This window comes from Cydia pomonella, chromosome 1 (assembly GCF_033807575.1).
Source record: "Cydia pomonella isolate Wapato2018A chromosome 1, ilCydPomo1, whole genome shotgun sequence".
Lineage (NCBI taxonomy): Eukaryota > Metazoa > Arthropoda > Insecta > Lepidoptera > Tortricidae > Cydia > Cydia pomonella.
Window position 1 is genome coordinate 29060661 of NC_084703.1, and position 18588 is coordinate 29079248.

The window sequence follows — 18588 nt, forward strand, 5'->3', positions numbered from 1 at the left end:
TTAACTTTAAATTGAAGAAATACAACCAAATTACTGGAATTAAATTAATGCAGAGGAGAAATATTTCTATGGAATATTTTATGGGAGGCGGAGATCCAGGACGAACCCACTGCTTCGATTGCTGTTTGGTCTCTGGTGTATAGTGGTGGACCCACGTCTCGTCCATAGTTACAAATCTGTCCAAAAAGTCTTGAGTATCGGCTTCATACAGGTTAAGACATAGTACGGCGAGCGATTTTTTGTTCCACTGGAAGAAGCCTCGGGACCCATCTCGCCGACACCTTGGAAAAACCTAATTCGTTGAGGGTCATCTGCGATACTATCTCGTCCACGCTTGAATTCAGCTGCCCATTTTTTCACCATCGTATATGATGGACAGGATTGCCCTAATGTACTTTACATATCATAATAAATTTGCTTCGGTGTCAATCCTTTTTTATGCAGGTATTTTATCACAGCACGCTGCTCTAATTTCTCCATTTTCACGATATCTACCGACACGTAACTTTAAATATGCCGTAAAATTGCTTTTAAATATAGACGCCAATTGAAATTTCGCGGGAAAATAGTTGAATAATGACAGTTCAAAATGGCGGCAGAAAAAAGAAAAAAGTTTTTTTTTTAATTGGCCAGGCCGCGAATTTTTCAATCCACCCTCATACGTTTATGAATAAGGGGGTAACAAATTAAACACACTTACATATCTTGTTCACTTCTTAAAACCTAGTTTCAATTTTATAAAAAATATTTTTCTGAGGAAATTTATAGGTGGTTTTTCTTTCCAGCTTTTTCAATAAATATAAGTATTTTTTATCAAAAAGGATATCTCTTATACGCCTGTTCTTTTTAAAAGGCACGAACAACATATACCGTTCGATTTTCCTGTCGTAATGTTGCATTTCTTTTATAAGTGTGTTAAACACCAAGTACCAGTTTGGATTTAGAGGTAATCTTGAATTCGACTGTGGTAACCCTCACAACTGTTTGTAGTGCGATGAGTGTCTCCTGCACAACGTATCAAACTGTGGTTGCTGTTATACCATGTATCCTTAAAGTATTTAAAAATAGTAGATTGTTAACCAAGGGTGGAAAGTGAACCATATCTCGGGTGAGATGGTTACTTTTACCCGAGTTAAACGATCTACTTTTCATTTAGACTATGAGCAAATTCAAACAAAAAATGTAGGTTTATTATTGATATCAAAAAAAAAAATCAAAATCAAAATAGTTTATTTGGTATCTATTAGAATTTAAACAATATTGGTAATGGATACCTCCTGGTAAGTATAGCAATACTTGTGTTAGGAGGTACAGCTCCTTCCTGACGGAGTTTTTCGGGTTTATCTCAGTTGACTTATTATTTTATAAGGTACATTTTGCTAGTTTAACTATATCTAGCTAACTATATATAGCTTATTTATATAAATATTATTACAAAACCATTTTATGAAATTTGTTGTAACTATTCAAAGAAAAATATACTTAATTATGATACATTTCATTTCAATTCAATTTTAACTAAATTTATTATACTAAGTATAACATGTAATTACAATCAATATTCAAATTATAATTTACAATCATAAGTATAATTACAATAAAACCTAATTTATTTACTTACTTAATCCTAATTCTATTGTATTAACTTTAAGACTAGGCTAAACCTGTAAGTTTGTGTGTGTGTGTGTGTGTGTGTGTGTGTGTGTGTGTGTGTGTGTGTGTGTGTGTGTGTGTGTGTGTACTGTGTATGTGTGTATGTGGGTTTGCGTGTGCATGCATGTTTAGCATTTAAGGCTTATGAAGCGATTCAGTCTCATCATAGGTAAGTGTCAGTAACCATTCTGTGATTTTCCTTTTACAATTTATCCGTTGCATTGGATAGATGTTGAGAACTTTGTTAATTTTATTATACATCTGTGAAGTGTGTGTGATATATTTCTTTAGAACAAATTATTAACAGATACATACAGCTATAGGTAATCGACATAACAACAATGAAATGAAATTAGTTAAATGTACAGAGAAATTTGAACAATTCGAAATAGACAAATTAATAGTTTTGCCAGGCATATTTATATTAGAAATTTTCTGAGACACCTGAGTCTCGTGTATGTTGAGAGATGCAGGCACATTTTGCTCGTCAAACTGACTATTTTGTCTCGAAAAATGAGGGACTGGATCCGGATCTTTGGACGTACCAGGTTGGGGAGATACACATCTTTCGATATTTATTGATTCGGTTATTTTTGACGCTATTTTAGATTTATTTTCGACGGAGCCGTCCACGTATCCCTCGGCGACGGTACTCGACTTACAACCACCATGCCGTTTCAGGGTTGATATGCTAGCTCCAGAATCGGCGAGTAGGGTGGCGGAAGTCCGGCGAAAACAGTGTCCTGTGTACAATTCTGCATTCAGCAAATTCAGGAATAAAGCAATTTCTCGTGGCATATTCGCAAACTTGTTTTTTCCAATTACTTGTTTTAAAAAATATCGGTTGGTAATTTAAAAAATATCGGTCCGTGTTAGTGTTTTCTGGTCTCAGAGCTTCGTACTTTTCTACCAACTTTGTAAATTCTCTACGTACTACAAACTGAAATCTAATTTAGAATCTTGAGCGTAGTAAGGGACTCAAAAGCGCACGAGATGTAAATAACTTTGATCTCGTGTAGTACACAAAAATTTTCACGTCAGTCAGCCATCAAAAAATACAACCTGAAAAAATGTAATCCGTCTTCATCACTATTTCACTCATGTTTTCTGAAGGTATTCTAACAATTAACTTAATTATATAACAATTAACTATATTAATTAATTACCGCAATAAAACAAAACGAAAGAAATTTCAATAAAATGATACGAAAATAATGAATTAACGAACATCAATTATTGATACTTCAATCGTCAACTTTTTTTGTTAAAAAAAAGTTTGTAAGATACGGTCCGAATTGCGGATACTACTATTTGTCAACTATAGTAGAGATCGTTAAAAGTCGTTAAGTAGAATTATTTACTGCGTAACAATTGCGTAAATTTGAATAATAAAATACGTAAAATATGGTATTTTTATTAAATTTTAAACTTTTATTTCATTAATAAATTATTACGAATGAAGACTCGTAGGGTGTTTTGGACCGATGCGGTCTGACTTATTTCGGGGGTCTATTATAAACCGTCAATATATCGTTGAATTACGTATGCACTTTTTTGTCTCTTTCTTTTTGAAATGACGTGAAAGGAACAAAGACAATATAATCCAAATACTTCGAACTTGTATTAGGCCCCGCACGTTGAAATGACATTCGAATATGAAGGTCACTTGAATGTTATTTTGTCTCACTGTTTTTAAGCAGCAAATTACCCTTGTTCCAGCTGCTGACGTGAAAAAGCTATTTTCCATGAAAATCACACTTTCCGAACAGGAGAGATGAAAACTTCATTTTCGTTGTAGTCGGTGCAGCATTTTGTATGGCAAACCATGCTTGTGACATAGAAGTGGGTGGAAGTAAAACAAAATTAGAGCAAATTCTTACAATATTTCTTGCACTCCTATCATCACTTGTAGGTCTTCGGATCTTTGCTATTTTAATTTTTTTTGCCTTCTGCCAGACGGCTTTGTTGAAGTGTTGATAACATCCAGATAATTTAACATCTGGAAAAGTAGACTTGACGGCATTGATCGGGGCAATTTCGAAATCACACTTATAGGATTGTATGTAAACAGGCAGATTTTCTTTTATCAAGTTAAATAATCTCGTGTGCCTCTACGTTTGTTAATGTACAGTCAGCTGCAGAGAGAAATGACCCACCGTCCCCCCCGCCCCTGCAAACTAAATTTCTATATTTCTATGCAGGGAGGTCTCCTCACTCTGCAGCTGACTGTACATCAAATTATGTAAAAATATTTTCCATAATGTCAATATCTAGAGAGGAAAATGTGGACTACGTGTGTATGGAGAAGCGGCCGTCCCCTTTCTCTTTAATGATGTTCCTTACTTCTCAAGCGTTGGTGGCATACCCATCGATGCATCTCGTGAAAATTAATATAAGTAGGTATGTATGTAGACCGTAAAGGTAGATACTAGTAAATATTCAAGACGGACAACCTCCATGCATCAGCGCTTTGCTCGCGTGAGTATTTACTATTTTTTCATTTTAGCTTTATACGTATAAAATTGGTCAGCTAGTACTTCTATTTGAGACTTGTAAACGTAAAATTCGGCTTTACTGGCCGCTGTACAGTCAAGGTCAAAGATATATATGCAAGTTATGTGAAAAAAAATAGGTAATCATAAAAAGTTCAAAAGATATGTACTCATTCAAATACTAATAAATATGCAAACTTTAATCGCCACATAAATATGTATATAAGGCAAGTTCAAAAACTTGTATCACATGAAAATTACATAATCAGTATCTTGCAAATGATGCAATATATTGTACTTATATTTATGTCATTAAATATAGATTCGTTAACTACTAGAGAAATATGTATACAAAATATAAACGTGCGAAAATCAACTTTACGGTCTTATCACACGAACTAAATTTGAATATACTGCTTTGACAATTCACGAAAACAGTGCAGACTTGTCATTGTATATGTTTCTCATATTTTGACCTGTCACGTCATTATTGGATTACGTGTTTAACAGATTTTATACACAACGAGAGAACAAATCAAATTATTTTAAATATATATATTGATGTTTTATTTTTTTTATTAGTATTAAGCAGTGACGCTGCTAACAATAAGACAATTCTTATAAATAAAATTAAAAAAAAAAAAAATTCTTATAGTCCCGCCTAGAGATGGGCGGCGGGTAAATTGGGAGGAAAAATATCGGGAATTTACCTTATATACCCGGTATTTACCTTTTTTACCCAAATCAATGGGTATAAATAAAATTTGAGAAAAAAGCGAGTATTTTAACTGAAAAAAGCCTTGAAATGTGTCAATGGGTTTATGTTGAAACGTTTTTAGGGTTCTGTACCCAAGGGGTAAAAATGGGATTAAATTAAACGTAGTCAAATAATTCGATACACCATTGAATTTATATGGTGTACCGAACTATTTGACTACTTTGAATGCTGGCATTATGCTGCCAAGTATATGACGCGGACGGTATCTATATCAAGTTGACGTTAAACCAAAAAAGACTTAATTTCGTAAGTATTTAATGTCATATTGGCATATATCCTTCTTGAGTGAGACATGTTTTCAGGCTATAAAGTCATTGAGTTAGGTACACCTTGCTTAAGCTAAATGAAAGGAAATAAAACAATCAAATCATTCTATCGGTGAAAGCTCTCTTGCATTTTCTTCCACGCAACTACAATGGTATGGCGAATGCGGACATTGTATGAAGCAGGGACCGGCACATAGTTCACAAAATAGATAGATGACTTTTATTACGTCGTCATAATCACCGTCGTTGCCATCAAAAGAAACAATGTGGCCGCAGTCCAGGCATGCCCCTAAAAATGAAATTTCTTCCTCGTCAAGATTGACCCACACTGGTGATTGTAGGAGCACTTCTAACAAAATATTACATAATATCGAAGTAGGTAGAGGGAGCTCAAAAACCTCTTTTTTTAACATTTTCCAAGAAATCACCTGGGTCTTATCCTTTAGATTATTTATAATTCTATTCAAACATAGCGAATAAAGAGAATCAATAATCATTTTTACTGTTGTCTACGATATCGTTTTACTTCATTCATTTGAAGATTTTGAAGCATGACGTTATGATTGACGTTTATTTTATTTTATTTTTATTTGACGTTTTTTTTCCAAGTATTTGGTGATATTGACTGCTACAAAGTATCTGACGCTGACTGTCCAAATTACCTTTATATATTTACTTTTCAAACAGCATTGTTGCGGTGAGAGATGACAGAATGTCTACCCGTCGTCGTCGTCGTGTTTTAAAATAGTAATAATAGTATTGAAATGGAATCTGTCACCGTACCCCATACTGTTTGAAAAATCCTATATTTAGTTGTAACAAACTAACTTTTGTTACCTATATTAAAAGAAATGTGCGAACATATCTTGTATTTTTTATTATCGCTCAACGAAAACTATTACAGTAAATAGCTAAGTACACTTGAGGAAAAACAAAAACATCTTCAAACCATTTAAATAAATATTGCGTATCAGTATCACATAACTTAATGCATTATTTTATCACAGCACGCTGCTCTAATTTCTCCATTTTCACGATATCTACCGACACGTAACTTTAAATATGCCGTAAAATTGCTTTTAAATATAGACGCCAATTGAAATTTCGCGGGAAAATAGTTGAATAATGACAGTTCAAAATGGCGGCAGAAAAAAGAAAAAAGTTTTTTTTTTAATTGGCCGAGCCGCGAATTTTTCAATCCACCCTCATACGTTTAAGAATAAGGGGGTAACAAATTAAACACACTTACATATCTTGTTCACTTCTTAAAACCTAGTTTCAATTTTATAAAAAATATTTTTCTGAGGAAATTTATAGGTGGTTTTTCTTTCCAGCTTTTTCAATAAATATAAGTATTTTTTATCAAAAAGGATATCTCTTATACGCCTGTTCTTTTTAAAAGGCACGAACAACATATACCGTTCGATTTTCCTGTCGTAATGTTGCATTTCTTTTATAAGTGTGTTAAACACCAAGTACCAGTTTGGATTTAGAGGTAATCTTGAATTCGACTGTGGTAACCCTCACAACTGTTTGTAGTGCGATGAGTGTCTCCTGCACAACGTATCAAACTGTGGTTGCTGTTATACCATGTATCCTTAAAGTATTTAAAAATAGTAGATTGTTAACCAAGGGTGGAAAGTGAACCATATCTCGGGTGAGATGGTTACTTTTACCCGAGTTAAACGATCTACTTTTCATTTAGACTATGAGCAAATTCAAACAAAAAATGTAGGTTTATTATTGATATCAAAAAAAAAAATCAAAATCAAAATAGTTTATTTGGTATCTATTAGAATTTAAACAATATTGGTAATGGATACCTCCTGGTAAGTATAGCAATACTTGTGTTAGGAGGTACAGCTCCTTCCTGACGGAGTTTTTCGGGTTTATCTCAGTTGACTTATTATTTTATAAGGTACATTTTGCTAGTTTAACTATATCTAGCTAACTATATATAGCTTATTTATATAAATATTATTACAAAACCATTTTATGAAATTTGTTGTAACTATTCAAAGAAAAATATACTTAATTATGATACATTTCATTTCAATTCAATTTTAACTAAATTTATTATACTAAGTATAACATGTAATTACAATCAATATTCAAATTATAATTTACAATCATAAGTATAATTACAATAAAACCTAATTTATTTACTTACTTAATCCTAATTCTATTGTATTAACTTTAAGACTAGGCTAAACCTGTAAGTTTGTGTGTGTGTGTGTGTGTGTGTGTGTGTGTGTGTGTGTGTGTGTGTGTGTGTGTGTGTGTGTGTGTGTACTGTGTATGTGTGTATGTGGGTTTGCGTGTGCATGCATGTTTAGCATTTAAGGCTTATGAAGCGATTCAGTCTCATCATAGGTAAGTGTCAGTAACCATTCTGTGATTTTCCTTTTACAATTTATCCGTTGCATTGGATAGATGTTGAGAACTTTGTTAATTTTATTATACATCTGTGAAGTGTGTGTGATATATTTCTTTAGAACAAATTATTAACAGATACATACAGCTATAGGTAATCGACATAACAACAATGAAATGAAATTAGTTAAATGTACAGAGAAATTTGAACAATTCGAAATAGACAAATTAATAGTTTTGCCAGGCATATTTATATTAGAAATTTTCTGAGACACCTGAGTCTCGTGTATGTTGAGAGATGCAGGCACATTTTGCTCGTCAAACTGACTATTTTGTCTCGAAAAATGAGGGACTGGATCCGGATCTTTGGACGTACCAGGTTGGGGAGATACACATCTTTCGATATTTATTGATTCGGTTATTTTTGACGCTATTTTAGATTTATTTTCGACGGAGCCGTCCACGTATCCCTCGGCGACGGTACTCGACTTACAACCACCATGCCGTTTCAGGGTTGATATGCTAGCTCCAGAATCGGCGAGTAGGGTGGCGGAAGTCCGGCGAAAACAGTGTCCTGTGTACAATTCTGCATTCAGCAAATTCAGGAATAAAGCAATTTCTCGTGGCATATTCGCAAACTTGTTTTTTCCAATTACTTGTTTTAAAAAATATCGGTTGGTAATTTAAAAAATATCGGTCCGTGTTAGTGTTTTCTGGTCTCAGAGCTTCGTACTTTTCTACCAACTTTGTAAATTCTCTACGTACTACAAACTGAAATCTAATTTAGAATCTTGAGCGTAGTAAGGGACTCAAAAGCGCACGAGATGTAAATAACTTTGATCTCGTGTAGTACACAAAAATTTTCACGTCAGTCAGCCATCAAAAAATACAACCTGAAAAAATGTAATCCGTCTTCATCACTATTTCACTCATGTTTTCTGAAGGTATTCTAACAATTAACTTAATTATATAACAATTAACTATATTAATTAATTACCGCAATAAAACAAAACGAAAGAAATTTCAATAAAATGATACGAAAATAATGAATTAACGAACATCAATTATTGATACTTCAATCGTCAACTTTTTTTGTTAAAAAAAAGTTTGTAAGATACGGTCCGAATTGCGGATACTACTATTTGTCAACTATAGTAGAGATCGTTAAAAGTCGTTAAGTAGAATTATTTACTGCGTAACAATTGCGTAAATTTGAATAATAAAATACGTAAAATATGGTATTTTTATTAAATTTTAAACTTTTATTTCATTAATAAATTATTACGAATGAAGACTCGTAGGGTGTTTTGGACCGATGCGGTCTGACTTATTTCGGGGGTCTATTATAAACCGTCAATATATCGTTGAATTACGTATGCACTTTTTTGTCTCTTTCTTTTTGAAATGACGTGAAAGGAACAAAGACAATATAATCCAAATACTTCGAACTTGTATTAGGCCCCGCACGTTGAAATGACATTCGAATATGAAGGTCACTTGAATGTTATTTTGTCTCACTGTTTTTAAGCAGCAAATTACCCTTGTTCCAGCTGCTGACGTGAAAAAGCTATTTTCCATGAAAATCACACTTTCCGAACAGGAGAGATGAAAACTTCATTTTCGTTGTAGTCGGTGCAGCATTTTGTATGGCAAACCATGCTTGTGACATAGAAGTGGGTGGAAGTAAAACAAAATTAGAGCAAATTCTTACAATATTTCTTGCACTCCTATCATCACTTGTAGGTCTTCGGATCTTTGCTATTTTAATTTTTTTTGCCTTCTGCCAGACGGCTTTGTTGAAGTGTTGATAACATCCAGATAATTTAACATCTGGAAAAGTAGACTTGACGGCATTGATCGGGGCAATTTCGAAATCACACTTATAGGATTGTATGTAAACAGGCAGATTTTCTTTTATCAAGTTAAATAATCTCGTGTGCCTCTACGTTTGTTAATGTACAGTCAGCTGCAGAGAGAAATGACCCACCGTCCCCCCCGCCCCTGCAAACTAAATTTCTATATTTCTATGCAGGGAGGTCTCCTCACTCTGCAGCTGACTGTACATCAAATTATGTAAAAATATTTTCCATAATGTCAATATCTAGAGAGGAAAATGTGGACTACGTGTGTATGGAGAAGCGGCCGTCCCCTTTCTCTTTAATGATGTTCCTTACTTCTCAAGCGTTGGTGGCATACCCATCGATGCATCTCGTGAAAATTAATATAAGTAGGTATGTATGTAGACCGTAAAGGTAGATACTAGTAAATATTCAAGACGGACAACCTCCATGCATCAGCGCTTTGCTCGCGTGAGTATTTACTATTTTTTCATTTTAGCTTTATACGTATAAAATTGGTCAGCTAGTACTTCTATTTGAGACTTGTAAACGTAAAATTCGGCTTTACTGGCCGCTGTACAGTCAAGGTCAAAGATATATATGCAAGTTATGTGAAAAAAAATAGGTAATCATAAAAAGTTCAAAAGATATGTACTCATTCAAATACTAATAAATATGCAAACTTTAATCGCCACATAAATATGTATATAAGGCAAGTTCAAAAACTTGTATCACATGAAAATTACATAATCAGTATCTTGCAAATGATGCAATATATTGTACTTATATTTATGTCATTAAATATAGATTCGTTAACTACTAGAGAAATATGTATACAAAATATAAACGTGCGAAAATCAACTTTACGGTCTTATCACACGAACTAAATTTGAATATACTGCTTTGACAATTCACGAAAACAGTGCAGACTTGTCATTGTATATGTTTCTCATATTTTGACCTGTCACGTCATTATTGGATTACGTGTTTAACAGATTTTATACACAACGAGAGAACAAATCAAATTATTTTAAATATATATATTGATGTTTTATTTTTTTTATTAGTATTAAGCAGTGACGCTGCTAACAATAAGACAATTCTTATAAATAAAATTAAAAAAAAAAAAAATTCTTATAGTCCCGCCTAGAGATGGGCGGCGGGTAAATTGGGAGGAAAAATATCGGGAATTTACCTTATATACCCGGTATTTACCTTTTTTACCCAAATCAATGGGTATAAATAAAATTTGAGAAAAAGCGAGTATTTTAACTGAAAAAAGCCTTGAAATGTGTCAATGGGTTTATGTTGAAACGTTTTTAGGGTTCTGTACCCAAGGGGTAAAAATGGGATTAAATTAAACGTAGTCAAATAATTCGATACACCATTGAATTTATATGGTGTACCGAACTATTTGACTACTTTGAATGCTGGCATTATGCTGCCAAGTATATGACGCGGACGGTATCTATATCAAGTTGACGTTAAACCAAAAAAGACTTAATTTCGTAAGTATTTAATGTCATATTGGCATATATCCTTCTTGAGTGAGACATGTTTTCAGGCTATAAAGTCATTGAGTTAGGTACACCTTGCTTAAGCTAAATGAAAGGAAATAAAACAATCAAATCATTCTATCGGTGAAAGCTCTCTTGCATTTTCTTCCACGCAACTACAATGGTATGGCGAATGCGGACATTGTATGAAGCAGGGACCGGCACATAGTTCACAAAATAGATAGATGACTTTTATTACGTCGTCATAATCACCGTCGTTGCCATCAAAAGAAACAATGTGGCCGCAGTCCAGGCATGCCCCTAAAAATGAAATTTCTTCCTCGTCAAGATTGACCCACACTGGTGATTGTAGGAGCACTTCTAACAAAATATTACATAATATCGAAGTAGGTAGAGGGAGCTCAAAAACCTCTTTTTTTAACATTTTCCAAGAAATCACCTGGGTCTTATCCTTTAGATTATTTATAATTCTATTCAAACATAGCGAATAAAGAGAATCAATAATCATTTTTACTGTTGTCTACGATATCGTTTTACTTCATTCATTTGAAGATTTTGAAGCATGACGTTATGATTGACGTTTATTTTATTTTATTTTTATTTGACGTTTTTTTTCCAAGTATTTGGTGATATTGACTGCTACAAAGTATCTGACGCTGACTGTCCAAATTACCTTTATATATCGATACCTCCTACGTATACTGGTACAAGTGCAGAATCATAATTTTACAGGAGAGCCGTTCAAAGGTTGCAACATCTGTAACTTTGTGATTTTTAAATATAATTTTTCAAAATTTTGGATTGGTTCCAAAAAATATATTTAGATTTTATCTGTATTCATGGAATTTAGAAATTACTAATAGTTTTTGAGAAAATTGCAAATACACTAGTATACGCGTATTTTACATGTTGTAGTTGTGTGGTATACTGAGCTAGTTACCACTTGTGACAGTATACGTCGTAGTATGTGGATTGATGATTTAACGATATTTTGATACTGTATCTAAATAGTTCGATCAAAAAATATTGTTTTAGTTTGCAATGAAAAATAAAGTAGATGTTCTTTTACTTCTTATTTACTTTAATATATCGATTTATGAACTTTGTTTGCACTTGCATCAATATACGCTAAAATTAATATTTCACTTGTATCACTATACCGCTAGTAATGTTTTAACAGTACCATATATAAAATAGAAAAAAATATATAAAAAAATGCACGTGTATATCTAATTAAATTTTTTATTATAAAAAAAGATTACAAAGGTAGTTTAATAGTAATTTCAGCCTTTTTGATCACTCGATCAGTCTTGTGTCAAGATTCTTACCTCTATTGTTACTTAAGCAAATAAAAAACATATAATCATCACATTTTAAGGCGAGCTTTGTAATAACATATTCTTACTATACTATTACAAAAGTATGATCTAGGATCGCAATAAGTTACATTTAACTTTGGTCCCTTATTTGTTTAACTACGTAATTGAACTTAATATTAACATAATACAACTGAGATCACTTGAATCTTTTTTGAAACAATATATAGTAATAAAACATTAAATGTCTCTTTAAAAACACTTCCTCTATTTAAATATTGCTAATATTTCTTATTTAATTAAACAAACATAAAGTTTAGTTTTTTAACTTAAATATGTAGGCAGACAAATCAGTCATTTATTTTAAATAATAACATGGCACAACTAAAATCACTTCGACCGATAATTATAATTAAAGATCTTATATCTCAATCTTATATAAAATCAGCAAAAAAGCAGTAACAAAATAAACTCCTTCTACAAAGAAACATTGATAACATTGCATATTTAATAAAACAAGATTTAACACCGTTTTACTCAATCCCAATAGAAAATACAGTACTTTATCACATTTTTTTTTCATGGGATAGTGTTATAACTTACACTAATTTGTGATAAAATTCGTGGTATTTAGCAGGTATTGTACCAGTCTTACAAAGATCATTAAGATCTTTCAATTTTTGTTTATCAATTGGCAATGGTGCCTGGTAAGCTACAGTAATATTATTCAGCCCAACTTCAAGCTCACTTAATCGGCTCCTTGTCTGTTTAATGGAAGCACATTCAATGGATTCGTATTCCTGTTCAAATGTGTATTTGTAGTTTATCTTGAAAGGCTCCTCGTGTGATATAAATATTTCACACATTTGGCTCCACATAACGGTTTGCTTGTTTGTCCCTTTTTTCCAATTACTGAATAGCTTCAGACAAGCCTTGAAATCAAATATCGAGTCTTGGGACACTTCTATAACTTCGTACGGTTTCTCTGTTTTCGCCATACGCATAGCCATGTACCATTGCTCAGGCGTGTATATATTAATGTTTTTTGTTTTCCTTTCAATCAAAGCATGCATGCTGTCACCTTCATTTTGGGTATGCCCAACTACCATAAAGCGATGTACTATTGAAATATTATATTTCCAGCATGCGTACATGTACATGAGAAAAACAATTCGGTTGCGGTTTTGCCCTCCGCAGTTGTCAGACCAGAACCTGAATTCTTTTATATTATCTGGGATTTTAGATTGAATTAAATGCAGAACATTGCTAGCAATTTCGTTAGCACCTCTTTTAGCTATTTGTTCATTCCAACAGTAACACCGGCCTTCAAGTGAACCCATGTCAAAGGTTGAGAAATTAAAAACATTAAGTTTTCTCTTGTAGTAAAATACGCTTATGTTACCGTGCGGAGTACTTAAGGTTTTCTGCAGATCAAATACAACGGTAAGTATTTCTTTATTTTGTGTAGCTGTCTCTTTGTCGCTTTTCTTTAAATCTCTTGCCCTATCCTTTTCATCTAAATGCAACGCTTGCTCTGATTGTTCTTTTACAGACGGTTCTTCAAGGTTCTCATAAATGTGGCAAGTATCACACTTATCTTTTTTTGGTATGTGAAACGATAATTTGAAATTTTTGTTCACGATATCACGGTACTGCCTGACGTTTAAAGCTTTTTCTTCATACTTGGTGTAGTCAAACCACTCTATATACAAATTGAACAGTTTACTATAAGTTAAACTGCCGTCAAGGTACAGTTTATCTGATCGTTTTCTGACTAAATGACTTTCGACGGGAGCTAAAGAGTTTACATGATCGCAAACACTCTTAATAACATCTGGCTGTATAGTTTTCGGGTGATTATTATGCTTGCCTCTACGATCGGGTTCGATAGAACCATTTCCTTGATAAAACTTATCCAAGGCAGTTTTTAGGAAGTTATAGCTAATAGCCAGTGTATTTAGGAACATTAACTTGCACACGGGTATGGCAGCAATATCACCAGTATCTTCGTTCTTTTTTGGAAAAAAATATTTAACAGTGCAAGTTCTCATGGAGTCAGATTTAGTTGTTCTATTTACCTTTTCTCGTTTTGCATATTTAGCGATAAAGTCCCATTGTCTTGTATGATTGCCTATCTTCCAAAACATATTAAATATTTTTTCCCGTTCCGATTGGGTTAGATGAACCGTGCACTTCTTTTTACACGTCGGGGGGCAGGGTGGTTTGATTTGTTTTTCTAATTTAATTTTACCATTTCTACTCGTATATTTTAAGCCGCGATTAACATTGTACTTCCGTTTTTCGTCAATCCACATATCTTGATAAGTTTCTCGCAAGTTACCTAAGTCTTTTTTCTTTTGAGATTTTCGTTTACGATTACCTGGTGTGCTTAATGGTGAGCCAGTGTAATCACTAGGGAAGGGCGAATTATCATTTCCAAAGTCCAAACATGTATCGGAGCCTGTTGGAGAAAAATCTCTTAAATTTAATGGCATCGGGGTCAAGCATTGTATTGATTCTTGAGTCATATTTAGGTCTGATATTGGTGAGTTTGTATAATCAATAGGCAAAATTGAACTTTCATCCCAGTCTTCAAATTCTTGCGAGTTTCCTTTTTGCTGACATGTTTTTCGCGTGGTCTTTAAAACTTGCCTTGTATTTAACTTATTTGAACGACAGAAATTATTTGATGCTCCACAGAATTTGGCGAACCACAACTTTGCTGCAGTGAAGTATTACTGAAGAGAACAGTTTCTGAAAACGGTTCCGATTCTATGGAATCTAAATCTATTTTATCTAGAAACTCAATTTCATCACGTAAAGTCTCTGCTCCTGGAGGTAGCGGCGATTCTGAAATAAAAAAAATATTGCAGAATAAGCATCACTTATATCAATATACGCAGTTCAGTAACAATTTACACTTAAGAATTTTGTACCCGTATACTGATACAACTAACAAAAATCTTATAAAGCCGTTTTGTACAGGATATTGCAATATAAATTTGTGTTAACAGATATATTGTAAGCTTTTTTAAATACTTACCGCTAGAATCACGATCTCTTGTTTCATTTAAAACCATTGAAACGAGATTTCTTCCGCGTGTCCGCTTCATTTTACAATGTTATTATTTATCAGCAATTAAATATCATTTAAGTAATGCAAACTTAACATATTTATTAAAATCTAATGTACGTAGACTGCGTATTGGACGTATGGCACGTTATATAATACAGTTTAAACGGTCCGCACGCAGCGACGGCTAGCGTTCATACTGAGGCAACTGCCAGTTACACTCGACTTCCCCCACCTCGTCGCAATATCGGTGCCGCGTAAAGTGACGCAAGTGCCTTACACCTGTATACGTCGTACCATTTAGCAAAGCTGTGTTAGATGCGTTGATATACGTCACTTTATTTCTGAAACTATTAGGAATATCCGTACCAAATTTTTGTAGTGGGTAGATATAGACATATTAATCACAAAACTGTTAAAAACAAAAAATCTCAAAAATGTCACTTGCACCAGTATACTTAGGAGGTATCGATATTTACTTTTCAAACAGCATTGTTGCGGTGAGAGATGACAGAATGTCTACCCGTCGTCGTCGTCGTGTTTTAAAATAGTAATAATAGTATTGAAATGGAATCTGTCACCGTACCCCATACTGTTTGAAAAATCCTATATTTAGTTGTAACAAACTAACTTTTGTTACCTATATTAAAAGAAATGTGCGAACATATCTTGTATTTTTTATTATCGCTCAACGAAAACTATTACAGTAAATAGCTAAGTACACTTGAGGAAAAACAAAAACATCTTCAAACCATTTAAATAAATATTGCGTATCAGTATCACATAACTTAATGCATTAAAACAATTTCACAATTACTTAATATCGAGTGTATCCACCCTCGGCTGCGATGACTGCATCCAGTCGGTCATGCATCGAGTTTACCATGTTTGAACAAATTTCCGTGCCTACAAACGAATTCCATATCTCTTGGACGTGATTTTTTAAATTTTGAGTCGTTCTCACTACAGACGAGTCCCAGTTTTGTACCATAAGGCCCCACAAATTTTCGATAGGGTTAATATCTGGACTTTTTGGAGGCATCTTTATATTCTTTATCAATTGAAGCCTTTCTTGGGCATCAATCTACTGCTGGACTATTCTAGCGTTATGAATGGATGAATTATCCTGAACGAATTTGATAACTCTATTTCCAAAGCAGGTATGTGCTGTTGGAATAAGTACCTCCTCTAATATGTCCTTATATCCGTGGCTATTTAACCGCCCCGTTATTTCCACAAGTTCTCCCGGGCCGCTCGCACACATCCATCCCCAGTAGCCCACAGAAATGCGACCACTTCTACGATTAGGCAGAACGTTACCCTCTTCATACCGGCTGTGGTTAACACGCCATAATCTGAGGCGGCCATCAGCTGCAGATGTAAACACTTTCTCGTCCAGAAAAAGAACATCACTAAAATCATAGTTTAAATAGCGTCTAGCAAAAGCAAGCCTCAATCTCTTATGCCTGTCAGTTAACTGTGGCTTTCTGGCAGGTACTCTGCAATGAAGACCAGCATCATGCAGACGGCGTCGTATTGTATTTGCAGACACATTGTATAAAGCAGCATATGTGCTTGTATTGACGAATCGTCTGTATCGTACATCCTCCAATAATTGTTGGTCTTGGGCAGCGGAGGTTTTTTTTGGTCGGCCAAACGACACATGCTTTTTAACCTCGCCTTCAATTTCCCATCTATTTTTCCATAAATAAACTGTTTTTCTCTGAAACATTTCAAAATGTATTTCAAAAAATAGCCAAGGAAAAACTGCAATTGCTACTTATATCTAATGTTTCTTACCGTGATGCCCAGTTCGTCAGCAATATCAGAGACGGATACTCCTTCGTCAAATAAAGCAACAATCCTATGTTTTGTATGATCATTTATGCGATACATTTTTAAGGAGTGATAAACTACGCAAACTGAGAGTCAAATAGAACATGAATTCGATATGTCACATTACTGAAATTGAATATTTCACGGCTAAAGACTTTAAATAGAAATAGTTAGTATATGCATTGTTATAATATCTCCTTTGAACCAATTGTCTGGCTGATTACATATCTTGATAATAGAGGAAACAAACACTTTTGTTAGAGCTTAAACTATATCAAAAAGATATTAAACCTCTTGGCTTATTATCATAATGAATAATGACATACCTACTGGTCATTTTATACTGAAGTACCCATTGATAAAATAAGTGACAGCATCATTATAAACAACTAGGATTCAATGTTTGAGTAAATACATATATTTAAAGCAAATAATGTTCCCAATGTTCAACCAAGATGCCGAGGGTGGTCCAACCGGAGGATTCATTCTTTTGAGAGCATGTGAAAATATACACGGATGTATATTTCACGGTTGCCCCAACACATCATTGATGATAATTCCAGATATAGTGCGAGTAAATTTACTATGTGATGTACATTTTTACATCCCACAGCAGACACGCGTGTGTGATGAGCATTTCACTGCAGGGACCTGGGAGGAATTGTTAGAGGCACCAAGCATACGCCAGGACTTTAATCAAGCGTACACTTCAGACATTGTTAGCATTATGAGACAAGCTATTGTATTAATAAAATCAACAGTGTCATCTGTACTTTATTTAAATAAATAAAATTATACGCATAGAAAAACTGCATTATGTTACTATTTAGTATTTAAATCACAGAAAACGGCAATACGACAGAGCGGTTTGTCGAGCGGTAATACATCCAAATGCCGATAACAATAGAGCTTTTGCATATTGTTTGTTTACATATTTTTGATTTCTATTTGGGTATATATTTATGACATTGTAGTTGTATCCAAGTTAATGAGGTGCATATGGATATATATTAATACACTTGTCTGTTTACCAAGTAATGTTAAATTCTTAGTAAACATATTTTTGTAGTTTTACACGCTTCCATGTATATAGTATTTAGGTGGCTACATTTTGTGGCAATGTGTGGATGTATATATATTTTTGACCTTGACTGTACGTACAATTAAAGCATAATAAAAGCGTTTTTGGCATATTATTATTTAATGGTGCCATATAATTTTAACATTTTTAAACCTTTTCTGAGGGCTGAATACTTTATTTATGCTTTAAATCTACTTTTGTGACAATAACTGCGGTCAGTCAAGTCCAATGTTACCTTTTTTATAAATAGTATTTGCTAGACGCCGGTAAAGGTCAACATTTTATAAATACGATGACTGTTTGTGGATCCAACCTGGAGTTTTTTTATGCCAGTGCGCGATTTCCGGGCTCTAATCTGTCCGTGG

The 18588-nt window shown here is 33.7% G+C and overlaps 1 protein-coding gene across 1 annotated transcript; it reads right to left on the reverse strand.

The window, feature by feature from the left end:
• Nucleotides 1-12832: 12832 nt before the first annotated feature.
• On the reverse strand, nucleotides 12833-15443 carry LOC133530002 (uncharacterized). Its single transcript, XM_061867803.1, has 2 exons — nucleotides 15277-15443; nucleotides 12833-15083 (listed from the first exon to the last, which is right to left on the reverse strand). Exon 2 carries the CDS (start codon nucleotides 14759-14761, stop codon nucleotides 12833-12835), a length of 1929 nt encoding a protein of 642 aa, XP_061723787.1. The 5' UTR covers nucleotides 14762-15083; nucleotides 15277-15443.
• Between the last annotated feature and the right edge of the window lie 3145 nt (nucleotides 15444-18588).